Source organism: Cottoperca gobio, chromosome 21 (assembly GCF_900634415.1).
Source record: "Cottoperca gobio chromosome 21, fCotGob3.1, whole genome shotgun sequence".
NCBI classification, from domain to species: Eukaryota; Metazoa; Chordata; class Actinopteri; order Perciformes; family Bovichtidae; genus Cottoperca; species Cottoperca gobio.
Window position 1 is genome coordinate 2,129,737 of NC_041375.1, and position 27,979 is coordinate 2,157,715.

A 27,979-nucleotide genomic window follows, 5' to 3' on the forward strand; every position below is an offset into this window, starting at 1 on the left:
GGATTGCACAGACCCCGGACACTGATGGAAAACCAGTTCTTATGGTTCCTGTACTCCTCAGCATCAGGAGTTGATGGACACTTGATGGGAACATGACATCTATGCAGCCAGTCACTCCTGGGAAGTGGCCATATTCATATAATTGTGAATGTGCAAAAGAAAATATATAGATATTTTTTCATAAAATAATATTTGCTTTATCTACAAACAGTTTTGCGACCCCCCTGCAGACTTAAGCTAATATATTATTTGCAATGCATTTTCTTTGTACATTCTAAAGCGGTCTGGAAAAGTTATTTCATCATAGTCATTTAATGGATTACTCCTATCGACAAGTATTCGTCCGGCTGGCCTCTGCTGTGCATGTTCATCTTCATTTAGGTATTCCAAGTATACCATGCTGCCTCACAAACAATTTAAGGATTTAAGCAGGAGGTTAAACCTGCCTCCTTGAGGATTAATTTAGGATTCAATTTAGTCCTAGAGTACCTCTAATCCTCCCCCTTGCAACCAGTTTAGTTTAATCCAGAACAAGATGAGTCTGTGCAGGTCACGTAGAGTTAGAACAGTTTAAACAGGCACTTTAGTCTGGGACTAGGCTTAAGATCTGTCTGTGAAACCACCCCTATGTCTCATAAAATCAGAACTATCTGTGAGGCTCTTGGTGAAATGACCCTTTAAACACACTTTAAAGCGATATTTAACTTATAGTACCTGCGTATGGATCTATTTGCAGAAGGCAGCTGGACAATGAAGCCACTGAATGGTGTCCAGGCAGTGACCAGCAGCTCCCCTCCTCCTCCACCTGCCTCCTAACACCGACTCCCAGGACACTTTGGGGACATGCGAGTATGTAATCCTACCCACAGAGCGGGAGGTGTAGGGTCACCTGATCCCCACTCCGAGTGGCAGCACTCACCTGCTCAGGTGTCTCTTTATAGCAAAGTGTAGGCACGGCAGGAGGGCAGCCATTAAGACAGATAGAGAGGGGGAAGAAAAGGGGTAAAATAGAGAGGAAGGACACAGACAAAGGCGAGGGATATATGGAGTTGGGGGGGACATGGTTTTAGACAAAGCACAGTTGAGTGTGGACAATGGCATGATGATGAAAAAATTCGTGGAGATCAGTACGTTGGACATAACTTGGTCAAACCCAGGAATAGAATTCAAGCATCCCTGAGGCTTCTTTGTTCTTCATCATGTCTTCTTCTCTTACTTTAATGTTCTCTGTCTTTTCTCTATCATTATCTCTCCACTTATCATTTTGTTTCTCATCTCTTTTTTGCAGATCCTGCTGCCAACACTGCTGCTGACACATCGGATCCCCCAACAGTAAGTGGACAAAATATAGTCAATGAAATTTGTGCTAGAACAATTCATTGATAGACATAAAAGCCTTCGTGTTGTATCATGGTGAATTGATTGATTGGTTCAGTTGGTTGGACAACAGAATACATTTGACAACATCTCCTTGAGAACATTCTGAATTATTCATTGATTTATCAAATCATTAATCAGATGAATTAATAATGAAAGTTGTAATTAGTTACATCCCTAAATGAAAGAAAGATAGATCAAAGGGAAGCAGGAGAATCTGGTTACTAACAGTGATGATAGTTTGACATCGTTCTACAACGTACGGGCCACAGCACGGTTTTTGTGCTCTTCTTTTTGCTGTACCACCTATTACAGTGTGTGTGTGTGTGTGTGTGTGTGTGTGTGTGTGTGTGTGTGTGTGTGTGTGTGTGTGTGTGTGTGTGTGTGCGTGTGTGTGTGTGTGTGTGTGTGGGTGATGTAGAGAAAAGGAAAAAGGAAAGGAGTTCGGGAGAAGAACCAGATAGAAAAGCTTGGGTCCACCATATGCCACACTATTAGCTGTAGGTTTCAGAACTTGTTTTGGATGTAGTCAGGGGGTCAGCCTTGTCCCCTGGGACCCTGAGCAGGCCCAACAGTTGTTATCAGCTGGTGGTCAAACACAAAAGTATTCTATTGTAGACAGTCTTGATATTGTTTTATCTGCTTTTTAATAGGTGATGCTGTCAAGATATGTGAAGCCTTCAAAATAGTGCACGTGTAGTGTCTTTATTGAACAGCTGCAAATATTCTGCATTGTACGAGGGAATCTGCAAGTTTACCTGGCTTGCTTTCTAACTTCTACTTCCATGTGCTATTACACTCTGATATTGCAGTGTGCACTGTTGACAATTCCTGTAAGGACCAGAGTGCAGCAGGGACCATGCTGGACCCTTCAACATGTTTCTCACACACAGATACTAGTTGGGCTGTAAGTCCAGTCACACCTTCAGCCTAATCTTCTCTTTTGGCAAGAAGTTTGATCTCAAATACATTTCAGAAACCCTGGACCAAGTCTTCATACTTGTGTCTCTGCTTTCACATATTCCTTAGTAGATGCCTTTTTTTTTTAAATAATTGCCCCTCCATTGCCCTCATTTAGGAACTTAAGGCAGAGCAACCGGACCCCTCCAGGATAGAGGTGGTTTCGGTGACGGAGGAAGATCTCCCCACTGTTGAGACCCCCAACACACTGAACGTCAGTCCCCTGGGTAGCTTTGCTGCTGACCCCCAATTGGAGGACAATTCTGCCAAACCCGAAGATCCGCGACCTCCGGCTGCACCCAGCCCGACCATGCCAATCACCAAGGTGCAGCCATTTATCCATGGTGAGACCCTCAGACTTCTTAACGTTACAGCATGAAACAATAGAAATGAGATCACTGCACACGGGTAGAGTTACAGTGGGACCTGCTTGAAATGAGAGATGATGTGACTGACACATTGTGTTACGAGGAGAATAGCTACAGCTGTCCTACATTAAGTGATATGTTCAGCCCTTAGTTGCTCGGTCATCTTCACTTTCCCATGAGAAAAATAGTTTCCTTACCATACAAGACAATTTTTATTCTGCTTTTAAGATGCTTTCATTGGTGGTGAATGACACATGTCACGCTCTTCACATTCTGTTGATAATGTTTAATTCTGGCCTTATTTTACAAATTAGTTAGTTTAGCTGTGCGTTGAAACAAAACTGAATAATATGACGGAGAGTGAACAGCAGTTTAATATATATATTTTTAAACACAGGGGTTTTAGAAACTCTCCTGAACGGCAAAAAAAGTATGTGAGCTGGGCAAAGTATGAATAGTGATGTGATGCTTTAGGCTGCACTATACTTATTCACAGAGGTTTTCCAGCTGTTTGTTATGCCTTGTGCAATATTCACTTTTTATAACTTTTGCAATTACCACTCATGTGCAATATTCACTCTTACAAATGTTTTCTGTTCAATGACTGTACTTATATTAATGTTACTGTATTTTATTCGATTTAATTGTGTTCTCGCCACTTTACTCTCTTGCTCTTTGCTGTAACAACGTACATTTCCCCGTCGTGGGACAAATAAAGGATCTCTGATTCTGGTTAGGTCTAAACTAGGCCTATATGAACTCTGTTGGTACCAATAACTACATGAGAGCACTTCCTTTTCTCAGTATGTACACTCAGTAAGTGTGTTTTGGATTATTATAGGATAAGGCTGGTGTTATGATCATGAACTATTTTGTCTCAATAGAGGATGACTTGGGGAAAAGCTGGAAGAACAGACTGCTGGCACATCGCTTTGAGCTGCTAATCGCTTCGTGCCTCATCGTGGTGGTCACTCTCGCTCTCGGCATCGGCCTCGGAGGTAAGGAGCTCCGTGCTGTGTGAACTTTATCCATTTGGCTAAAATGAAGTCGCTGTAGCATGGGCTGCCTTTATTCCATCAATATTTGATGTGGTCCTTACTTGTTATACAATTGAGGTCCCTCCCACACAGTGCAGTCAGAATGCATGAGGTCACTGCCACGTTTGTCTTCCACTTCCAGCTTTAATTTGATTCTCAGTTATGTCATGTGGACATAAAGAGACCCTCAATCTTAGAGCAGAGAATATACACATGTTAGTTAACATGAAGAAATTCCTTATGTGGTATCACATTCTTTGCAGCCATTAACTGATGGATGTCTCAGAATTAAGTACAATTTCCATCACATATCAAAACATTCAAACTAAGATTTGAAAGGTTGAAAGTACATTTTGAAGGTGGAGACTATGGCAAGATTTAAAAATGTACTTTCAACATTCCTGAACTTGATGTTTTGATATGTGACACTGATCTAATCTCATATACTTTTAGACTTCTGGTCTTGAAGTGAACACACGATCAACTGGATTATACTTTATGTTTCCACCTAAGAAAAGTTATTCCAATAAATGGGCCGCTTCTCATCTGAGTATGATTGAGATTGACAGGGCACTGTTCAGTATGCTCAGGCTCAACTTTATTATAATTAAATTGAAATTTTAACAATTCAATTGTTTTTTAAAAAACCTACTGTCCTTATCTGGACATGTGAAACGAACCACACGACAAACTGCTGAGGAACGCTATGGCCAAGGCTGGATCTTTAGTTTTTAGCATTGTGTCAGTGGGATTTTGAATGAGGGTTTCTTACTTCTGGAACAGAACCTGCAAGTTTCACTTTGCCTCTCCATTCAGAGCATAACAAGAAACAGTAACGTCAACTTGACCACAATAAACAGCAGGGCTAGGGCTATGCCCTGGGCCATTTCATCACTATTGAGAAGGAGCACCAAAATTCATCTTAACCTTCAACTCTAAGGAAAGACATACAAGCAGAAAGGTGGTATTACATAATATGTGTATTGTTGGAAAAAATAAGCTGTATTAACATAATACATAATAATACATAATACAACAAAAGAAGTATGTAACTCTTTGTTATCAAGGCTACCTATGGCTAGCCAGATAATGGGCTAGTGTTAGCTAGCTTGGTTTAGTACTAGACATCAAGGCGACGGTACAGTGTTCACATTTACATTTACCTCTGCAGCATGTCATTTTAAAGATGACACAACCTTGTGTTCCCGAACACAAACCGGAAGCTGGTTCCACTGGAGAGGAGCTTGATAGCTGAAGGCTCTGGCTCCCATTGTACTCTTAGAGACTCTAGGAACCACAAGTAACCCTGCAGTCTGGGAGCGTAATGCTCTAGTTGGTTTATAAGGTACTATGAGATCTTTAAGATATGCTGGAGCCTGACCATTAATTGCTTTGTAAGTCAGGAGAAGGATTTTGAATTCTATTCTGTATTTTACCTGGGAGCCAGTGCAGAGCAGCTGATACAGGAGTAATATGATCCCGTTTCCTTGTTCTAGTCAATACACGTGCCTGCTGCATTTTGGATCAACTGAAGAGTCTTAAGCGACTTTTTGGGACGACCTGTTAACAATGAGTTGCAGTAATCCAGCCTTGAAGTAACAAATGCATGGACTAGTTTTTCTGCATCATTTTGAGACAGGGATGTGTCTTATTTTTGCAATGTTACGTAGATGAAAGAAGGCAGTCCTTGAGATTTGTTTTATGTGGGAGTTAAACGACAGCTCTTGATCAAAGATGACGCCAAGATTCCTTACAGTGGTGCTGGAGGCCAAGTTAATGCCATCCAGAGCTTCTATGTCATTAGAAAATGCGTTTCGGAGGCGTTTAGGGCCAAGTATAATAACTTCAGTTTTGTCTGTGTTTAACATCAAAACGTTGCTAGACATCCAAGTTTTTATGTCCTTAAGGCATGCTTGAAGTTTAGCTAATTGATTGGTTTCATCTGGTTTAATTGATAGATATAATTGGGTATCATCCGCATAGCAATGAAAGTTTATAGAGTGGTTTCTTATAATATTGCCCAAAGGAAGCATATATAAGGTGAATAGAATCGGTCCAAGTACAGAACCCTGCGGAACTCCAAGACTGACTTTGGCTGTCATGGAGGATTTATCGTTAACAAGTACAAATTGAGATCGCTCAGATAAATAGGACTTGAACCAGCTTAGTGCGGTTCCTTTTATGCCAACACAATGTTCCAGTCTATTCATTAATGTGGTTATTTATTTCAGAATGTCTAATTTATTTTCATATTTATTTAATGAGTAGAGTAAAAGTTGCCCGATACTTTCTGAGTGCACTGGCCGTCTGTATCCCTGGAGGTGCAGGGGCAGCAGTGTTGGGAAGTCACTGGTGTCACTGGCAGATCACAGCTCACACGGCTGGAGGATCACATGATCATCTAAACAAACACTAAGCTGAAATCTAATGGGTCAGCGTCACATGCTGAGTACATGCTGACACCGTTAGATACTGAGGAAGAATGTCATGCCTCTTGATGTAGTAGAATATAATGTATTTGGTTAGATGATTTACGTTGTTTGTTGACTTGTTTTATACTGCTACAACTCCTACAATATACAGTCATTACTGACTTAGTGAATTAAGATAAATAATACTGTAGTTTTCCCAAAGCAGTGAGTCTTCAGTGTGGATGTGTTTTCTCTATGTTCTGTGGGATTACCTGGCTTCACTGAGACTAACATTGGTGATCCTGGATAACTGCCATCATGAAGCTTATCAACTGGCCCAGTTAACTCTAGCTTTATCAGTCCAGTTATCAGCATGGTCATGTGACAGAGGAGGAGCTCATTACCAATGATATTATCAAAACCAAATCCTGTACAGTGTAGACAAGTGGCACAATTAACAGTAATCTGTAGTAGTTTGAAAAACACTAGCGGCATGGCTCTGTGGATGTGCGTCTGTCCATCCGTCCACCACTCTAGTCCACACTGAGATATGTTGGATGGGTTGCTCTGAAATGCAATGCAAATATCAGTGGTGCCCAGAGGATAAATCCTAATGGTTTTAGTAATCCTCTGACCTTCCTCTGATTTCTTCACTTTTCCTGTTAAATATCTCCAGTCCTACGACATGGGTTGCATAACATTGTGTACAGACATTCATGATTCTCAGACCATGTACTCTACCCTCCGACCTTTCATCTAGCGGCATCATCAAGTCAGCATTTCAATTTGACCAATACTTTAGTTTATGATCAAATATCTGCCTATCTTTGAGTTTCTAGAAAAGCGCTATACAAATCTAATGTATTAAAATATATAGCATCAGCCTCAGCTGTAGCTGTGTTGTGCTAATTAGCAAATGTTAATGTACTGAAACTGTGTGTGCGTGTGTGTGTGTGTGTGTGCGTGTGTGTGTGTGTGTGTGTGTGTGTGTGTGTGTGTGTGTGTGTGTCTGTCTACAGTGGGTCTGAGCTGTGTAAGGAAGTTTCGTTGTGGCTCATCGTCTAAATGTATCAGCCCGTCGGCTCAGTGTGACGGAGAGGTTCACTGTGACGATGGAGAAGACGAGCTCGGCTGTGGTGAGACACACACATAAACACATAGATCCGCCATGACCAATGTATATATCAGAATACAAATATAGAAAGATAAAAAGTTATACATAATACACGCCGGCAGCACACATTCAGCATTGTAATAATGTGTTCCAGTCCATCATCACGTCTTCATACTAATACTGACACAATAACACAAGCTCCTATATGATAAATGTGTAGAATTTATTTTTAATAAAATACAACACTGTCACAAACAGACTGAAAGGAAGTACATGCTTACAAATGAATTTGTTTTTTAAAGCATTTATACATTTATGTCCCCTTTCATCTACAATGACCTTAAAAACACAAGCAAAAATGCAACAAATGCAAAACCAAAAAAATAAAACCCGCTCGAAACTTAAAACAGCACTACCAGAACTACAAACAGTGTAGGTGAAACTCAATTCAATTCAACCAACATTTGTGTAAAATATTTTAACCTCAATATTCTAAATTCAAACCATACTGATAACAATAATAAAAAAAATTGAATTAAATGTGTAAATGTGTCTTACAAGAAGGCAACAGCTACAGCTCGCTGAGGGACAGACACACAGAGACATGGAAGCTGGTGGACAGGTGTCAGTGTTAGTATTACAATGATATTTTGTTTTATATAAACACACCTGTACCACGTTGGTACCGAAATCAGCTTATAGCATGTTAACAAAATTACCTTTTTTTTGTTTTGGTCTAAATAGGCCTTTGTGTATATTCAGACAGACACATGGACCAACAAACTGTATGTTTGTCTTCCACAGTGACAGCTGATAGGCTGCCTTTTTATATTAGGGCTGTAGCAACAGTTACAATTATATCTGCAGTTAATACAACAAACACATGATGCGTGCTCTATAGGCTGATTCCACTGTCTTAATGTTTTATTTTTTCATTTCAAAGGGTTTGTTACTTAGGTCTCATGATACAACTGAGCAAACAGGACTGTGAGATGCCCACCTTATATTTATATAAGTCTGTCTCTCTCTCTGCCTGTCTATCTGTGTCAGTGCGTCTGAGTGGGAGGAGCTCGGTCCTGCAGGTGCAGAGGGGGGGAGTATGGAGGACAGTGTGCTCGGAGGGCTGGAACAACTGGCTGGGGGTCTCTGCCTGCAAGCAGCTGGGATACTCCAGGTTCTGACTGCAGCTCAAAGTCCTTGCTTTCTCTTCTCTGGCTGTCTTAGCACTTTCCCAGCTCTATCTGCATGTTATGGTGTGATGGGACATTTGTTCTGCTTGGTGTCTTGATCTGGATTGTCCTCGTACCTGTAAAGACAGTCACACAGTGAGCGTTTAGATGGCATTCAGGCTGAAGCAGCAGTCCTGCTTTAGGGGCTGCATGTGTCTTCAGCAACCGGTGAGACATGAAATACCATCCAGGAAGTCCAGTTATAGTAACAGATCTATGAGTTTGAAGGATCATCAGATTTTAAAACACTGTCAAGTCAGGATTTTACAACTGTGGAAAGTGATCACAGTGTCAGTTATTTTATCTTTGGTAAGTAAACAGCATTCCAACCAAAGGTAAGCCTGGTTCAACTTGTTTGCCAGGTGAGCCTTTACGCTGGCACCCGCACCAGTTAATGGAGATGTCCCATTTAAATCAATGAGACAGTTGAGTTTTCTGTCCAAACACAGTCTCATTAGCCAGCAAATACAACACTTTTTGTTGAACTGGGCTGAAGTTTTGATGCTGTTGTGGTACATCAAATGACTATAATTAAAGAGCTTTATATACATATTATAGTAAGATGTTTGAGTTCATGTTCGAGCATATCAAAAGCACAAAGTACAAAATATTTTGAAGGTTCAGTACGTGGAGACTAGTTGTTGGGTCTTTTTCATATATTAACATGTAAGGATGTCACAAGATTCGATACTTCGGTGTCAAGTTGACGCCAAAATTCTGAAAACGTGATGGTTTGCATTTTTCAGGGCTCGAGATGACGACGGTAGAAAATAAGTTTGAGACGGAGTAACCTCACTATCGACAAATTTAGGGGATGCGTCCTATTTATTACAATATAAATATAAATCCGTGTTTAAATTGGCAGGAGGAGAGCTAGTTAATGTTAGCTGTTAGCAGCCGTTGAGAGGGTGGTGCGTTCAAGCTCTATTCAGTGAAAATTAGTATTGAGAGAAAACGTTATGATGATGTGTTCAAATGTAATCTTGTAAAATGTTTTTGGTGAGAAACTTGAATAAAACCAGTTGTTTTGAAGGAGATGTTTTCACAGAGGGACTACATGGGATTTATTGTTTTTGTTTTTTACATGGTATCAAATTGGTATAGAGAATCGTGGAATTTCCCTGGTACTACATTTTACAGTAGTAAACATCCCTATTAACATGTACAGCGGGTAAAATAAGTAATGAACACGTCACCATATTTCATAAGTTATGTGTAATAAAATGGAATGACACAGGGAAAATGTATTGAACATATGAAGAAAGGGAGGTGCAAAAAGGCATGGAAAGCCAAGAAACCTGCTGAAATCTATCAGTAATTAGAAATCAATGCTGCCGCTTGTCAGTGCAAATTAATATCAGCTGGTTCAGTCCCAACTGACGGCCTATAAACAGGTCTCTCATTAGGTGTCTCTCATGAGCTTCAGAAAGACCTGGAATCAGCAGGTAAACGATAAGTAATGCACTCAACAGCCATGGCCTGTATGCACGCTCACCATGCATGTTGAAGCTCGTTTAAAGTTTGCTGCACAACATTTAGACACGCCTGTGAAATACACTCCAGAAACACCAACCAACAGTGAAGTCTGGAGGTGGAACATCCTGGTGGGGGACTGTTTTTCAGCATACGGCAAACTTCATATCATTGAAGGATGGATGAATGAAAAAATGTACCGAGACATCCTTGATAAGAACCTGCTGCCATCTACCAGGATGATGAAGATGAGACGAGGGTGGACATCTCAGCAAGACAATGATCCCAAACACACGGCCAAGGAAACTCTCAGATGGTTTCAGAGAAAGAAATAAAGCTGCTAGAATGTCCCAGTTGGTTGTTACCGACATCTGGTGAACATTTCATGTCAAAAGCCCCTTTAGAAATATATTTACTGAGAAAGATGGTGACTTGTTCAACACTTATTTTACCCGCTGTATATCAGTCTCATCCCAATATTTAAAAACATTGTTATCAGGTTCAAATGTCAACAGCCTCATCATCAGCTGTACATTCTGTCTGTGTTGCTGTGTGTCTGTCAGGTATGTGGAGTCATTCTTCGTGTCTCTAACCTCCATTGAGCAGGACCTTCAGGAAAACCTGGTGTCCATCAACCTGAGCCAGTCACAGATCGTTAAGCTCCACAACGCCACAGCCTTCAGGTAGAAAGCACATCCCTGTATAAATGAATGGAAAAGTATGCAAATTAAGTGTGCTAATGGTCAATGACACTTGACAGCATACTGTATAAATCATCTAAAGCATCTCTATTAGAATGTGTGTCGCTGCTTTGAGCTCAAGGTGTAGAATGAAGCCTCATCCAGCTCAAAGTAACAATGTTTATGGGTCCAAAAATGGGGTTCTAAGCTCATTATTGGCAAATAGCCATTTCTAAATATTAAATGTTAGAGTTCTCCAGTTTTACAAGTAATTATGACATTGTTATCACTAGTTAGTTTCCTGTCCTAGCAGGTGTATCTGAACATTTTATTGTGATTGGTCTCAGTATGATAATGATAATGATGATGTTGATGATGATGATGATTGATGATGATGATGATGATGTGTTATTGTACACTTAGTACAACCAGTTGCCCTTGGACATTGGCTGAGCTCACAGAGGTCAGCAGATCTGAGCTCAGAGTTCAGTTAGTTGGCAGGGCAGTCCTGAACAGACTACACTGACTGTCTGGATTCACATACAGTACGCGTTCCAAGTGTTGAGGCTTGTAGGCAACCCATATACCAAATTGGAACGACTCTCATAAAGTGCCAGAACCTTCCAAAGTACAGTACACGAGCAAAATAAATAATAATAAGAAATATTCTTCTGTTTCCTGATCTGTAAATCACGGCACATTATAAGTGTTTGCTGAGTTTCTCTGTGATTTGACCTCCACAGTAAGACTCAGTGCAGCTCAGGGAAGGTGACCACTCTGAAATGTCTGGGTGAGAAAACATACTGCAGACTGAGTGACTTTGTTTTCAAGAGGAGCACATGTGCTCCTGCATGTGCTCACATTCCTGCATGGCATGCAATTGTGTGTGTTTCTTCTATGTGTGTCTTTGTTGGGGTGTATGTTACTTTTGCCTGCTAAGACAAGTCTGTATTTAAAAATCACCCACAACTGTGTTTCATGATGTTCATCAGGAACACTTGGTTAAGGGTTTAATGTCGTCCATAAGTGATGTGGGACCCGTGTGTTCACAGTATGGGGCTTGTATGTATTTGTGAATGTTTGTCTGCATGTAACTAGTATGGATTTGTGAAGTCACTGATACTTTCGAGTCAAAACTGCTCATCGTCATTTTGATCAATATTTATAATCTTTAAAGGGGCGCTCCACCAATTGTAGCCTGTGAAAACAGATCATTGTCTCTGTGGTTCTGAAAGAGCTCTTTCAGGTCTGAGAAAATAACCCTAATGATGTCAGCAGCACTGATTTTGATTATTCTTTTTTTAATGTGTCTTATGAGTCCCCCAACATTATGTAAAAAAAATGCAAAACTAAATCCCTGCAGTACCCAATAGATCAACCCTTTTCATGGAAACAGCTTTATAATCCAAATGTTTTCCTTCAGACCTTCCCCGCCAAGTGTCCACTGAAACAGGAACTCTTCTTTCTATAGCTGCTCTCTATGGTAAAATAAAAACTCAGGAACACATGAGAGTCACTGACTGATGTTTAACACTAGTGTCTGTATTTGGCCCGTATGCCAAACATGAGAAAGGAGCTCAATCTGGTGGTAAAAAGTACCTTTTTGATGCCAGAGATCTAGATGTGAAGCCTGATATAATATAATGCATGACATTTTGCTGTAATGGCTGTAGGATACACATTGGTTTTAATGGTTTTTAATGGGGACATTTTTGTCCTTAAGTCTCTGATTGTCTTTGTTTTGGCTACACACTTTATTATAGACTTATTATAGGAGCTGAGGTTTAACCTTTCAAAATTTAAAATTTAAATTCACAACCTTGCCAAAGTGTATGCATGTGGATTAACCCAAAAATGTCCCTATAGTGAGGCACACGGGTTAATAAAGGCTGGTATCAGTCCTCCAGTACATGGTGTTCATCTAGTGTGTGTGAATTAGTACTGATGCATTAGAGTTGCACAAACTGACCTATGACCTCCACACATCTGTCCTCAGAGTGCGGCTCCAGGCCCCAGTACAACACTCGTATCGTTGGAGGTAACATCTCCAGGCCGGGTCAGTTCCCCTGGCAGGTCAGCCTCCACTTCATCAGTGAACACCTGTGTGGAGGCTCCATCATTACATCACGCTGGGTCCTCACTGCAGCACACTGTGTGTATGGGTGAGTCACACATGCTAGCTCAAACAACCTGCATGGGATGTTCTACTGTGAAAGCATCGAGAGGAGGTATGTAATAAGGCAAGTTAACAATTACTTTGTGTATAGATGCCAATTCAAGCTCCATGGGTGTGGTTATGAGGGTAAAATACAAATACAAAATCTCTGCCACCTATTCATTTTATTATTTATATCATTAGGAATTATTGTTATAAACTGCTGGGATGTAGGCTACTGAAAAACCCTCCATCGTGCATAGTCAAAGTCCCCACTAACTCCTTTAAACCAGGCAAACTGTCCAATAAAATGGCTACTTATACTGACTTGTGATTGGCTGGCATTGAGAGCCATAAAAGTGACGAGAAAGAAAAACATTTTCACTGTGTCCCTCACATATAGGGACATGAATGTTGTGTTTCACGGTATCTTGTGCTGTGTCATCAGGTTTGCAGACCCCTCCATGTGGGCGGTCCATGTGGGGCAGACGGAGCAGCCGGTCCACGGGGCTCAGTCTCTGGCTGTGGAGCAGATCATATATCACGCTCGCTACAGACCCAAAGGACTGGACTATGACATTGCACTGATGAAACTGGCCACGTCACTTGCTTTCAATGGTATTGGTGTTTTTTTTCAAGACCTCACTCTCTTTCTCAATAATTTCCTGCTCTATGTTCATATATTCCTTCATTCATAGCTCAAAACTGACCAGATCTCTTCGACTGCATCTCAGCAGTTTCAACATCCAGTGATGTGTGCCTGCACCGTCTTGATTGGCCAATGCAGTGCAATGTCCTTTCCCTCTGTTTCCTTATGTATTGAGCAGTGTTTCTGATTCGCCCACCATATAATTGTATTTCTTGAGGTTCCCTGTTGGGATCTGGAGGTACTGAACCCACAGTAGTGCTCTCCTCCAGGTAATGTTCATGTTAATCTGTCTTCAGCATATACGAGCAACATTGAGCTAACATGACATAGGGTACCTTGTGCATTATGTTTCTATAATGGTTCAGAGCAAGTCTGCATTCAGCAGCTGTGAGGGGCAGTCATTGTGTATTATCAGTTACATGCAGGGCCACATTAACCTATGAGGGGCACCCTGGGCAAAATTAGCTATGGGCCCTGAGCCCTGCCCCATATACACTTTTCCCCAACCCATTTTGTCCTAGAACACAACCAGTATTGTGTCTGGTACCTTCTTCCTGACCTCCGCAGAGAGTAAAGGCTATCATTTGAGTGGTTGGGATCTTTAATGATTCTTCAGCGTCTGGTGTAAATATCCTTTGGGCAGGGTACAGCACCACCTATTGTACGCTGCAGGGCCTTGCGGTCCTGTTGCGTGCTGTTTCCGTACCTGTACCAGTGTGGACGCTCTCGATGCTGAGCCTCAAGCGGCTGAGGTGAAACTGTCTCTGCTTTGCCTTTCTCACCACTGAGTCAGTATGCATCGGGATGTGGACACCCAGGTCCACCCATTGATATAAAGAGTGTATGGTTCCTTCCCTACTTCTTCCCAAATTCCACTATCAGCTCATTTGTCTTGCTGGTGTTTAGGAGTAGGTTGTTGACACCAGCGGGTCAGGTCCTCTACCTCCTTCAGGTAGGCCTTTTCACAGTCGTGTGTGTACAGGGAGTACAGCAGGGGGCTCAAACACAGCCCTGAGGTGCTCTGGTGTTTAGGATGAGGGTGTGTCCGCCCACCTTCACCTCCTTCACCGCCTGTCTGGAAGTCAATAATCCACATACAGATCCTTGAGCATTGTGACGAGCCTGGAGGGATGTATGGTGTTAAACGCTGAACAGTCGGTCGGGCCTGTAGGCAAACTGTAGTAGGTCCTGTGTGCTGGGTAGTGAGGAACACATGTAACCCTTGACCTGGTGTTTAAATGTTAAAGATGCCAGCAGTATTATCTGCCCAGATGATTCATCATTATTTTTGTTTGTTTATATTCCTGCTGCTTCAGGATTACACAACTACTACTGTTTGGTCTGTTCTGTCATGTTTTTCATTTTTGCGCACAGGAATGATGGTGATGATGATCTGAGAGCACGTTGATCAGCCAGGGACAGTTTAAATATCATTGTGAAGACTAGTGCTAGTGGGTTTGTCACATAGTTTGAGGATCCACTCACTGACCCCGTCAGGTCCTGCTGCTGTCTTGGTGTTCACAAGCCCTTCTGACATCATGCTCACAAACGGTGATAGGTGTGGAAGGTGCTTGCTGGGTTAACATGTTGGAGTTAGTTGGAGGCTTTATGCCCTATTGAATCAAAAAGCACTTGCAGCTTTATATAGTTTTAAAGTGAAAGTACGGATTCTCATGGTGCGTATCACTTGGAAAGTCAGGAGAACCTCACCGAGCCTCAGAATGTGTGATGACTGCTCTGCGTATCAACTCATTGTAAGCTGTAGTACTGTACTGTTTATTAGCACATCTGTTGTACACAGTACTGTCCAATCTGTGGACATATTACTACTTTGTTAGTATGTGCGGAATACTGCGTAATGCGTTAGCTACTAGTATTGCTAACCTGGCTAGAACTTGATTTTATGGCTCGTAATGGAACATGGTCAACTCGTGTGTGAAGATGTTCTAAGCTCTGATTTAAGTACAAATGGAACGCACTATTATTATTATCTCACAATTCTTCCTTTATTCTCTCTCTCAGGTTTCTTGCTTTCTGACAGCTGAGTGTCATTCTGTGTATCAGTCGCTGATACTTGTGTAAAGCTGACTGCTGTGTCATTTCAGTCCAAACTGCAGTAGCCCCCACCTGACGACAGGATCATCCATTAGCTGCATGATTGATTGATGTTGGTTATGGTGGAAACTGCACACACTTGTTTGTACAGTGTGTCTTGCAGTAGTTCATTAAAAATGCTCCTCTGTAGGCTTTGTGGAGCCCATCTGCCTGCCCAACTATGGGGAGGAGTTTGAGGAGGGAACCATGTGCTGGATCTCTGGATGGGGAGCAACTGAGGATGAAGGTGAGTCTGAACATGATTTCTAGTCTATTACTTCACCCGCAGTGTTATGAGCGTTATGACATTATGTCATAACATTCGTGTTCCTGCCCTCTCTGATACACTGGCAGTGCTTTCTAGGAGAGACCAGTGTGGTTCTGCGCTCGGCCATGGTGCCGCTGCTTTCCACTAAGACCTGCAACCAGCCAGAGGTTTACCAGGGCTTCATCTCCTCCTGGATGGTCTGTGCAGGATTCCTGAAGGGAGGAACCGACTCCTGCCAGGTACAGATCTCAGAGCAGAAGCCCTGCAAGGCAGGAATCCTGTGTCCCCCACAGACAGAGCTGCTTCTTCATCCTGGGAACATTAAAACAATATAACGGAAGTATTTCTCTTCTCTCTAATCTGGAAGAACAGAATGAGCCATTTCTTTTTCACTATCTGATAAAAGACCACAAGGACCCCCTTCTAAAAGAGGTCTCTGAATAAAGGCCCTGTGTTTGAAACAATCAGGGTGACTGGATTTCAATTTGTTATAATGCCCTCGTGGTCTTAAATTGTTTTAATTATCAGGTTCTTGCTACATTATTTTTTCTAAAAAGAGCATATTGTTATCGGGTCATTTAAAGAAAGAAAGGATTTAAAGAGATTTTAAAAGCAATTGTTAATAAGGAATTTTGTTGATTTATTAAATTTACAAGAAACTGCAGAAATCATGACAGGAAACTCAAAATGTATTATTTGTTATTGGAAGTCTTAACATTTGTTGAATTGCATGTAATCTATAACCATACACTGACTAAAACTGTCTCTTGATCACACGAAAGACGAGAGAATTCATTTAATGTGTGTGTGTGTGTGTGTGTGTGTGTGTGTGTGTGTGTGTGTGTGTGTGTGTGTGTGTGTGTGTGTGTGTGTGTGTGTGTGTGTGTGTGTGTGTGTGTGTGTGTAGGGCGACAGTGGAGGACCTCTGGCCTGTGAGGACTCATCTGTATGGAAGTTGGTTGGTGCGACCAGCTGGGGGATCGGCTGTGCTATGAAGAACAAGCCGGGTGTTTACACACGCATCACACAGTCGCTCAGCTGGATCCGACAACAGATGGAGGTCAGTACATGACGAGCCTGTGTCCCGTGTCAGGACCAGACCTACAAAAGGTTTGGCCTTTTTGAGAATTTAGTACTGAAGCAGATTCCCCATATGGTCACCATGTTTCTGCAGGACACTGAGTGTGGGATACCAAACACTGGATATATTCAGTCAAAGGAAAGCTAAAGTAAACTTGACCGTGTTTGCAGTATAATATTATGAATGATGGCTGGATTCCATTTTGCTGCTTCACTTTCAGGGCGCCTGGTAAAGAAGAAAGAAGGAACGCATGGCTCATAATCTTCTACACCTTACTGCATACAACCCTGTAACACATGATGATGATGGCATTATTAGGAGTGGTACAGTAATGCCATTAAGGAACTCTTTATTATGGCCATGAGGTTCTTTCTTCTATAAAGTAAGAACTTCCAGAGGAGACGGCCCACTGTTTCTTCAGCTAAAGCTTGACTAATTGACCAGTGCAGTCCCAGCTGTTGGTGACCTTGTTGTGTGATGTTTGACCAACAGCTGGTTCTCATCCTTAATGGAATCCGAGTAAAGCAGCTGTTATATCGTAAAAGCTTTAAAACGTTACGCTTGAAACCAAGTTTCTTTCACCATTAAGATTTTGTGATGAGTAAATAAACTGGGCTCTTCAGTTACTGCGCACAACATTTCTCAGACCACATGGAAACAAACTGTAATCACTGTGAGATGAAAATCAATTGCAGGACTTTGTAAGCAAACAGGTGTTGAATGACTTTCTTTATACGTTCATGTTTTGTAGTTATTCAATCATTGCAGTTTACCCACTTAAGACCCCTCAAGTCCCTACAGAAATATAACAGTGTTGGTATATTCTGCAGATCCAAACCCAAGATGCAATGTTTTACTGGATGGAATGTCCTCATGCATCGTTTTCACAACATTCTACTTATTTGGAAGTTTTAGAAATGTTTGTTAAGACCTTCAGATCTCATCAGTTGTCACAACTAGATCATTCCCTCTACATGTTTCCATGTCTGTGTCAGTTTTGCTTAAGTTGTACATTTCTACGTTGTCTTTCAGAGAGAAGAGGCTCACAACTCTCCAACCCTGAGCACAGACAACTGAAGCACCTCGTTACTTCTCACAGGATTATGTTTGGATGTTTCCACATTTGACAAAACAGAGAAAACTACAGAGCTAAACTATCACACCAGAATGGCAGAGCCTTTGAGACACACAAATCCTATTTGGGGGCCAAGCTGAGGGAGCAGAGAGACGGTGCACAGCAGAGAGTTAGGCATCGTTTATTCCAAAATAGAAAGCTCTAAGGCAAAACAGACAAGAGAAAAGTGAACAACGCTTCATAAAAAGCAAGACAGACGCAAGTGAGGAACCAAGAGCTCAGCGAGGGCCCACTCAGAGTCACTCCACCCTCAGGCTGCATGAAATAACCATTTCAAGTCTCAATTTCACAAGAGGAATATGAACCAGATTACTGCAGCTAATGACAGACAATTGTTGTACAGTACAATATTACAGATTTTCAAACAAGAGGCACCCCATTTGTGAAGTAATATCAACATATTGATACAGAGGTCAAATCTTTCACTACATGTGGTTGTAATGGCAGAGGGAGCAACAGAGCCTGCAGCGCTCAGTCCCAGTCCTTCAGGCAGGCAGTGAACAAGGAGCCCAACGTTCCACCTGCTCTTTGTTTTCAACGCAGCATGTACGTGTACATAAATAAAAGTTTAACGCGTGCAAAAAGTCCACTGCTTCTTGATGATGATGATGTGGTTACTCAGACCCTTGTGATTGTGGGATTAGCATAGTCTTCTGGATTGTGCATTTGAGAAAGTATGCTACTACTGTCAAATGATTAAAAGATGTAATGTATGGTATACACAATGAGGGTAAACGTGTCCGTAACAATTCTGAGCACTGCAGTTACGTTACTGTGAAAGATAACCGTAGATGTTGCAGTACACAAAGTAAAATTATTACCGCTCGACAGAACCACACGTTCTGCAGCTTAGTGTCCTTTTGACCAATTTCACAAAAGGGTCAGACTTTCTTTTTGTGCTTCTTGGCAAGAATTCTTTAGAAAAGAACACAGGTAAGGCCTTGTTAGTATTGTAAGTTTAAAACCAATTTAAATAGCAATTTATCAGCATTCAATTCCTTTTTCTGTTTTTTAGAAAACTTCAAACAACCCTGGAAAACAGGGTTGCTAGCTTTAATTATGAATCTGTACATAAATATTCCTTACAAAACAGGAGAACACAAAAATTAAACAAAACACTAATTTCATACGTTTGTATATAAAAATAAGCATCTCTCCTTTTTTTTTTTCTCCCATCTCTCCACTTGGGCTCTGCTTGGCCTGCAGGGGCCCCGTGTGAGAGCCGTGGAGTCAGTCGCATGAGTGCGCACATCTACTCAAAACACAAGCATGCAAAAAGTGAAGACAAACCCTTACAGATACAACTTGAAAATTGTTGGCATCCAAAATGAGAATTCAACTGGGGACGGGGAACAGGGGGCCAAGAAAACTAATCATAAATCAGTCAACATTTATTAACGGAGCATACAAACTTGCTTCGAGTGTTTAACACTTCTTTTTTCTTCTGTTTGTTTGATTTAATCTTTTTGAGCTTAAATATACAAAAAAAGTGCACTCGCATACATCAACTAAATGATTAAAAAAGGGTTTCTGAAATGAAACTCCTGATGTACACACACGCAGCATAAACCGCCGTTCAGCAGGGTGGAGGGGTTGGAAGAGTGCAGGAGCGTGACGTCCTGTAGTTTTGTGCTCTATGTAAACCTAATGTGTGTCTGTCTGTACTAGGATTCTTTGTGTGTCTGAGAACACACATTTAAGCTGGAGACCTATTTACGCATGTCTTGTGTGTAGATCAGAGTGTGAGGGAGTGTGTCCTCTACTGCAATGAGTCGCTGTTGTCCAGGCCCAGCCCGGCCATGTCCGCGTCATCGTCCTCGTCTCCGCTGTCCCCCGACTCGTCTTCACTGTGGCCTCCCATCATCACCTGCTGTACTGCCAGTGTGGCACCGTCTGACGTCAGGCTCTGCAGACTCTCCATGTTCATTGTCACCATTGTGCCTGACAAAGAGAGGAAACAATCACTCATTAAACTAGGACATTAAAAAAATAGACTACAAAAATATTAATTTTACGAGTCACAGCAGAGAAGACTAGTGGTCAGATATCGCCTTAGACTGAAAAGGTTAAACCAGCGTGTTTAATAACGGCTTTATCTGGGACTCAGTGACGATTGTGTTTTAACTTTGTAAACACTTAAAGACCTGGCAAGACTACAAGGATGGTGTGATGAATGTGAATTCCCGGCAGTAGGGTCGTTAAGTACGGCACAGATACAGAAACTAGGCATGATCTCCAATGTTATTTTATATATTTTAATTCTGCTATTTTTATAATGCTACTTCACTCATTTACATCAACACTGATTATTGTACTGTAAATGCTCTTATTCTGTCTAATCTTGTACTGATTGTTATGTTTATGCTGTGAAGCACTTTGTGCTGCAATTCTTGTATGAAAGGTGCTATACAAATAAAGCTTATTATTATTATTATTATTATTATTATTATTATTATTATTTTGTTAAGAGAGCAGCTAATTGGCCCTCGAGCCTGCAAACGGATGTCGGCAGTGCACTTTCCCCGGCTCATGTCCATGTGGTGGCTCGTTCAACTAGCTACGGTGCAGGACAAGTTAGTTAGTTAGATAAGAAGGAGACTTTAGCAGGAAACAGAATGATGCGAGTTGTTGTGGCTGCTGTGTGGCTCAGTGTGACCCTCTGCTTTATTAAGCAATAGCTCACGACAGGCCGTGGTATATGGTCATTATATCACAGTTAAGGGCCGTGGTACAACCCCCTTAACTGTGATATAATGACCATATATCACGGTCTGAAGTGAGCTTTTATAAAACGGTTACCAAGTGTGGCAATATGAAAGAAAAATACACACTCCAACTACTACTACTACTACTACTACTACTACTACTACTACTACTACCTATTTACAACGTTTGATCACTTGTATTCACTTTACATCCTGAGGACAGTGTGCTGGACGGATACATTTATAGGATGCAGCGTGGTGCATTTAGTAAGATCAGGAACCGTGAGATGGTGACGACTTGTTTGTTTAGAAGACACACAGGATAAATACTATTTAATAATTTCTTGTCTATTACAAAGTGTATATAGAAAACACTGCTGCGTACCGTCTGGCATGGTAAGTTGCTGCTGGGTTCCTCCCCCTGTGGCGATGGAGTCAGGCCAGAAGCGCTGCAGTGGCCGGTTCTGAGGAGTCTTCTTCTTGGCTTTCGGTGTCTCAGAGGAGCTGGCGTCCAACATGGGCTGCAGGATCCGCCTCCGTGCATTTATAAACCTGGAGACACCAGACAGTTTGTGATCATCTCCCCCATGTCAGAGTAAAAACTGTTCCAAAACAGCTTTCAACTTACAGCAAATAACATTCAGTTGCATTTTATTTAAGTCTGAGTAAAACAAAAATAAATATGTGTTCTGAGTTTGTCACACCACAGAAACTGTAAAATGTGTGATTTATAGCCAAATTTGAATAAAAAAACCGGCAAGTATAGAATATTAGGTTTTAAAATAGTCGAGAAATTATTTCAGGCCCGCCCAAAAAATCACAAAGATTATGAAGAAAATAGTTTAGGGATCCAACTCCACATGTTAGCACTATCAAGTTCAGAGTCTTTTCACATGCAATGATATTCTAACATCTATAATGTGTTTCGAAACAAACCTCTGATTTTACTTTACCCGGACTTTAAAAAAGGTCAAATGCAGCAAGTAGAAGCAGAAATAGTTTATCAGTGACTTTAAAAGACAGCAGATGAACTCTCATCTCCTCAGGCGTGTGGGAAGCAGTCAGCTGACTGACCACAGTCAGTAGAAAAGGGAATGACATGATAAACGTCCCTGGACAGACATGAACCTGGGATGGTGCTGGATTGTGTTGCTGTGGGCCGAACTCACCAGTTGTTGACCTGCAGAAGTGTCAGGTTTGTCTGCGTGGCAATCTGTTTCTTTTCATCCTCTGTTGGGTACGGGTGCTACAGAAAAGTAGGGAGGAAGAAATGCTTTGGTGCTTTTTTTGTTATGGATTGCAGAGCTTCACAGGCAACATTTGACACTTACCCCGATGTGCTGGAAGAGCCACGAGCGCATGACATTGGTGGCGTGTTTGGGTAGAACGCCACGTTTGTTCTTGGTTGAGTTGTCGTCGTGATTAAACAGGTTCAAGTCCTGGTGAAACTGCAGCTGGAGCTGAGCAGACAGACAGTCATTTAGCCACTTCCCTCTTTATCCACGTCACCAACACATTGTTCTGCTCAAATGCAAACCCTTTTTCCACACCACTTGATTTTTAAACCCATTTTAGAAACCAATGGTTCAGAACATACACCTGCATCTCAGTCACAAAGAGACGCATCACCTGATTGTTTTGGACGCGTATTGTCCCGGGAGAAAGAGCCTGTGTTACCACCTGGCCCTGAGGAGTGACGACTGTAACAGGCTGGTACACCGTGCCACCTGGAGAAACAGAAACAGAAACACACACACACACACACACTGAGCAAAGTGTCCCACTAGTACATGACAACATGCTGCAGTCAGAACAGTACAGTACAGTACCTGAAGGAGGGGTTGTATGCCATGGTGACATACCTGCGACCACCTGGGTGGGGTTGACGGCTGTCACAGTAACGTTTCCTTGCTGCAGGGCTGACGCTGGCACCACTATTTGACCCTGAGGACTGATGGTCCCCGAGATAGAGCTGGGGGTCTGCATAACAGAGCATGCAACAAAGAATGGGCCAAAGTCACGTGTATGTTTTCCATGTTGATGGCTCGGATTTTAAAGCACAGTAGTGTAGAACTTGCCAATGCTCTGTAGCAGGTTAGAGGAATAACAAGGGTAAAGAATCCAAAACAACATTGCCAGTGTGTAGTGTTGATGCGTACAGTCCACCTACAGTCCATACCGGAGTCTTGATGGGTGAAAAACCCTGGACCTGGCCTTGTACGGGAGAGTACGGGCTCCCTGGATCTCCACTCAGCAGAGTCTCGCTGTTCATCTTAGTCTTGAGGCAGGCGATGTAGCGGCTGCAGAAGTCCTTACACAGGTCACTCACCTTCTCCAGCTCCAGCAGGTGGATCCGCAGCACCTGGATGGCTTTCACCATCTAGGAGGTGAGAAGTATAAAAAAAAAAAGGTTTGTGGCAGTCTCAGGGAAACCAGGGTGTCCATTTGTGTGTTCTGTTAAGGATTTAGATATTTAACCTCGCCATTCAGTCTCACTTCTGTCCTACTTCGTTTCATATTGTTCATTCCTCTTCTGATTTTATCCCCGTATTTTACTTGTCTGTTTTCGTACCTCCATGTGAAGCGCATTGTGACAGCGTTTCTGCAGGGGTCGCCAGGCTACATTGAAGGAATTTCTAGGCCTTTTAATACCGGACTTATGTAAAGTATGATGGAAAACCAGTAGGGACAATAATGCCCAGAATGATGTCATTTTATCACACATTTTATTTTATAAATGCAACCTGAATCTAGATGAGCGGCACAAAACTTTAGTTAAAATCGGCACTTGCCCATTGTGTGACAATGGGCTTCCTGTTTACTGTAGCGAGCAGTAGTGACAGTGCAGGACATGATTGAACTGCCTCCTGCACACACAATCCACTATCAAAACAATCTCACTTTTAGTTTACTGGTGTGGAACTGGGTGGGGACAGGGTCAGAGAACTACAAAGTGTGCGCCCTGGTCATGCTGCTGGGCACTGGGCTGCAGCAGAGGAGGTCGTACCAGCGTCTGGTTCAGAAGTTATTGAGCCAGATTGGTGGCAGTCAGCAGCAGAACCGAAACGAGTCATGCTGCCCTCCTTTTGCTTCGTCACGTTCTGTTCCATTACACTTAGTTTTCAAGGACTTTGTTTGTAAATGTGTATAACCTGCCATGCTGCTATCCTGTGTTACTCTATGTGCAATGGCAGACAAAGGTGCAGAGGTAATACTGACAAAGTGAGTCGCCCTGAGTCTCCTCGGCTGAATTCTAACCATCACTGTTTAGGGAGGCAGCTCTAATAAATGTAAAAAAAGAAAAGTCTTCTTTGGACTTTTTGAGGAAACTGAATTAAACTCTTTAAGACCCGCAGCTACGCTATGTTAACAGTGTTATTACATTTTCATTCATAATTCATTTTAATTAATGGACAGGGCTGCATCTCACGGTGCTGTTGAGGTTAACGGTCACTGACTAGCGAGTGTGTGAGTGAGTTTGGGGTCCCATTTTGTATTTATTTGTGAAATACCTCACATCCCTGTTTTGGTTTTGGCCTCAGAACTAAAACAGTTTTTCAGTCATCTGCTTATGTTATTAGTGCAAACAATAAACTGATATGAATGGGAGCTGAGGGTCCAAATCACCACTAGTCAAATCTGGCTCCGTCAACAACATGGTGACTGTTTTATAAACTTTTTGAAACGTCTAGGTATGTAGTTCACTAATTAAATACTTTTGGTTAAGTATGGGCCAGAGCAATCTGAAAAAACCCAGAGATCTGAGAATTGAGGTTTCTCACCAAGTTGTCGAGTTCAGGGTCCTCGCTGAAGAAGGGTTTGCCCTCCTTCTCCTGATTACGGACAAAGTTCTCAATGTCCACGTCAAAGCTGGCCGAGGTGATGCAATCCGAGCTCAGCGTGGACTGTTCACACTTCTCAAACAGCAGGGCCAAGAGAGGGAACAGGGGATGCCTGTGGAAGGTGCAAAATACATTAAGTGTATATGAAAACACATGCTGACAAAAATTGTGAGACAACACCATGCACATTTCTAATGTTAGAGCACATTTTAAAAGTCACATGAACAAAGGGGAGACCTTCTCATAGACGCCATGTGACATTTCCTAGTGTTGTCTGTCTGTCTGTCTGTCTGTCTCACACACACACACACACACACCGATATATGGAGGCTTTGTCCGCGTCCATGGGTGTCTGTGGCTCTGTGGGTGCCGGGCTAGGCGCCTCTGCCAACGTCCCCTCAATAAACTTCTGCTCGGGATCACCGTCTACCTTTACCACACCTTGCATCTGCAGAAATGGGAGACAAGTGAGAAAAAGAAAGCGACAGAAACAGACAGAAGAGGTGAAGAGAAAGGCGGAGAATGAGAGACATAAAGACATCATGTGAATACCAAGAGCAGCTGGAAGGCAAAGCTGAACACAGAGCCTTGTTTCGATAGGAACCCTATGAAAAGTCATGAGGACATAGTCTGAAAACCACAAAAACTATGCATTTTTCACACAACACTGAATTTATTTATATTTAAAGAAGAATAAAGACTTTTTTACTGTGAACAAGGCAGTTGTTAGTTCTGCATCAGCACTTTGATTAGAGTTACTGGATTGAGAGTTTATTCCTGTTGCACAAAAAGAAATTTGACCTGAAAATGACTGTTGTGCATCTCCTGTTGAAAGATGCAATGACATGCGTCTGCATTCATTCATGCCATCAGGTCTTTTGTAATTGCTCTGTGAGCAATCCAGACAGTGTTGCTTTCTAACACTAATCCAGAACCTGTGTGCACCAAACATCACTTAATGTAAATAAAAGAACACATTAAACTGGGACTTTAGCCTGTGTAGGACTCTACTCGAGGCTCACTCATTGAACAGGAGTCAGGTTTGTCCTGCTTTACTTTCACACGTTTCCACACCGTGCCTGCCTACCCGCAACCCAGGATCCCTTCCAGGAGCATAAATCCCATCCCTAACCATGTGACTGAGACCAACAATGAATGAGATTGAGCACAAAGTAGCTAAAAATAATCACTTGCTTGGGGTGGAACATTTCTCATTAGTCATAGATCGTTCTCAGCTCTCAACACCCCCAAATTTGGCACTTGAATAATGATGTTTTGTAAGCAATTTACATAAGCTCAGACACAGAAATACTAGGCAAAAAAGAGCTTTATACAACATCAGTATCTCTCATACAGTGATTTATTTGTCATGGCCTGCCAGACAGACAAGCACTCCGCCAACAGATTACTAAAACTGTGTCATCACCTGTGCTCTAGTGTTACATGCATAAAGAGTTTCCCTTTGTTTGGCGAAGCAGGCTGACTTCTCACACACTAAAAATAACTGGGGGATCCCTGGGCAAAGAGTGCAGAATACTAAAAGTTGTAGCCTGAAACATTTAGAAACTGTCTCTTTTCAGGTTGATTATCTTTTGAAAGCTAGCAATTAAAGTGGAGTTCAGGCAGTTGGAGCAGGTTGTGTAAGCCTAGAGGTCCAAACCAAATGTCTCCCTCTCACCCACCTGCTGCTCTCCGTTTGGGTACTTGTCTATGGAAACCGACTGGGCTGCCATCACGTTCACTGCAGATGCTGCAAACACTGGGGCATTATAGAGAGCGGGGACAGGTGGCCAACCTACACAATACACATAGTTGACAGTTTACAGAAGGAAAGTTTATCATTAGCTCTAGAAACTGGGTTGGTGTGAATAAGGGAGAATTAACAATCATATTTCAATACTATAAATAATTGATGTTGAACATGAATGCTGATTAATATAACATAACGTTGGGTGGGCTTTTTACACTGACACTTACTCTAAAAGATGACCTAAAAAAATAGCATTTGAAGGACATGTAAGACAAAAGCAGAAGTAATGAAAACATAATAATGCAACACAATGTTTTTTAAATGTTGTTCTGATATATGCACACACGTCTGGGGGGACAAGGGAACGTGGGGGCACACTCCGGAATAAACACTGAGTGACGTTAAATATGAAGGGACTGCGTATACCAATGTATACCTCGTCAACATTCATAAATATTGATGTTCACACCACCCTTAAAGCAATCTGCTTGATACACGGATCATGAGCTGTTATATTAGTTATAATAGCGTTACCCTGCTCTGCTTTTAACACACCCACCACGATGAACTTAGCTTGTAGCCCTGTTAGCTGCCCACCTTTTGTGGCGGCAAGGGTACATAAAAGTTGAATAAGGCCTTTGGGCTAACATCAGCCCAACTATCCACTTACTACAATAATGTTAGTGTTATTCGTAGACAAAGCAGCTCGGCGGGACTAAGCCTTTTTCCCCCACAATATTTATTAGCTAGCATGTTACGTTAACGCCACATTGGCGTTAGCTCCCGGACACTATCTACGGTTAACGCAGTCTGGTCGAGCTACAGCCAACGTTAGAAAGGTAGCGAACTGTTAACTTATAAGTGTTTCTCATACTGTACGGTGAGACCAAATGTGACGCGCCATATTTAGCAAAGGGGGGGGGGATCACTGCCAAAAAAAAAACAAGCTAACCTAGCTAGCCAGGTACGAAAAAAGACCCCGCTGCGGATTGATACGAAGAGTCGTTTGCCCATATACCAAAACGGCTTCAAGAGCGTTAGCATTTTTCAATTAACATTTTAAAATTAATATGCATTTCTTGACAGCTGTAAACAGTAATTCGACTGCAATGATATCAAGAAGAAGCAGTGGCTGCACACCAGGCTAGCCCGCTTGATCCTCAAATCCTTCCCACACCAGTCAATCAATCAAGCGGGGACAGCTGCCCTCTCCTTCCCCTCCCCTCGGTGCTAACGTTACAACTGTCGGGCCTCGTTTCTAGCTCTCGCCCTTTGCTTTTCCACAATCCTCCTCTGCCCCCAAAACGCCGACATATTTTTTTTTACCCCCCCCACTCCCCCCACTCCTCCTCCTCCCTTGTATACAGATTTTTTTTGTATTCTTCCCGGAGCTCTGCCGCTTCTGCTTCCCTTCCAAAAACACCCTCCGCTGCCCTGACTAGGTCCGCGCTCCTCGCCCCGGGGCATTTTTGCGTGCGGCCCAGATTGTTTGATTGATAGGGAACGGAAAAAGAGGGATTTTGAGTGACAGCTTACCTGAGTGCCAATCTTCGTCACACTGACAAGCGGCTGCAGCAATCGGGACCCGCAGTTGTCGCGTTGCGTCATCGCGTAAGGCCACGCAAGGGCGCTTGACTCATGAATATGTATG

General features: G+C 42.2%; 2 protein-coding genes across 8 annotated transcripts; one reads left to right on the forward strand and one right to left on the reverse strand.

The window, feature by feature from the left end:
- The first annotated feature begins 1,060 nt into the window (after positions 1-1,060).
- tmprss3a (transmembrane serine protease 3a) lies at positions 1,061-18,600 on the forward strand. The gene is made up of 14 exons (XM_029459307.1): positions 1,061-1,127; positions 1,289-1,332; positions 2,456-2,681; positions 3,590-3,703; positions 7,173-7,289; positions 8,318-8,441; positions 10,533-10,652; positions 11,393-11,439; positions 12,646-12,811; positions 13,253-13,422; positions 15,699-15,794; positions 15,912-16,054; positions 16,723-16,875; positions 17,929-18,600. The coding sequence occupies exons 1-14, from the start codon at positions 1,061-1,063 to the stop codon at positions 17,971-17,973; spliced, it is 1,632 nt and encodes a 543-aa protein (XP_029315167.1). The 3' UTR covers positions 17,974-18,600.
- Positions 18,137-27,939, reverse strand: pknox1.1 (pbx/knotted 1 homeobox 1.1). Of its 7 annotated transcripts, none has more exons than XM_029458821.1 (11): positions 27,865-27,939; positions 26,261-26,373; positions 24,896-25,026; positions 24,519-24,690; positions 22,916-23,116; positions 22,566-22,716; positions 22,366-22,463; positions 22,068-22,196; positions 21,906-21,982; positions 21,122-21,288; positions 18,137-19,972 (listed from the first exon to the last, which is right to left on the reverse strand). In XM_029458821.1, exons 2-11 carry the CDS (start codon positions 26,309-26,311, stop codon positions 19,791-19,793), a joined length of 1,359 nt encoding a protein of 452 aa, XP_029314681.1. In that variant the 5' UTR covers positions 26,312-26,373; positions 27,865-27,939; the 3' UTR covers positions 18,137-19,790. The 7 variants fall into 7 exon arrangements, with proteins under 7 accessions (XP_029314681.1, XP_029314675.1, XP_029314678.1 ...); XM_029458815.1 differs by having other exon boundaries at positions 22,907-23,116; XM_029458818.1 differs by lacking the exon at positions 27,865-27,939 and adding an exon at positions 27,715-27,809 and having other exon boundaries at positions 22,907-23,116.
- Between the last annotated feature and the right edge of the window lie 40 nt (positions 27,940-27,979).

Coding starts and splice junctions, on each gene's coding strand:
- pknox1.1 (XM_029458815.1), bottom strand. CDS start 26,311: ATGGCAGCCCAGTCGGTTTCCATAGACAAGTACCCAAACGGAGAGCAG. Junction 24,691..24,895: donor GACAAAGCCTCCATATATCG/GTGTGTGTGTGT, acceptor CACCTTCCACAG/GCATCCCCTGTTCCCTCTCT. Junction 22,464..22,565: donor GCATACAACCCCTCCTTCAG/GTACTGTACTGT, acceptor CTGTTTCTCCAG/GTGGCACGGTGTACCAGCCT.
- tmprss3a (XM_029459307.1), top strand. CDS start 1,061: ATGGTTTTAGACAAAGCACAGTTGAGTGTGGACAATGGCATGATGATG. Junction 3,704..7,172: donor TCTCGGCATCGGCCTCGGAG/GTAAGGAGCTCC, acceptor GTCTGTCTACAG/TGGGTCTGAGCTGTGTAAGG. Junction 10,653..11,392: donor CACAACGCCACAGCCTTCAG/GTAGAAAGCACA, acceptor TGACCTCCACAG/TAAGACTCAGTGCAGCTCAG.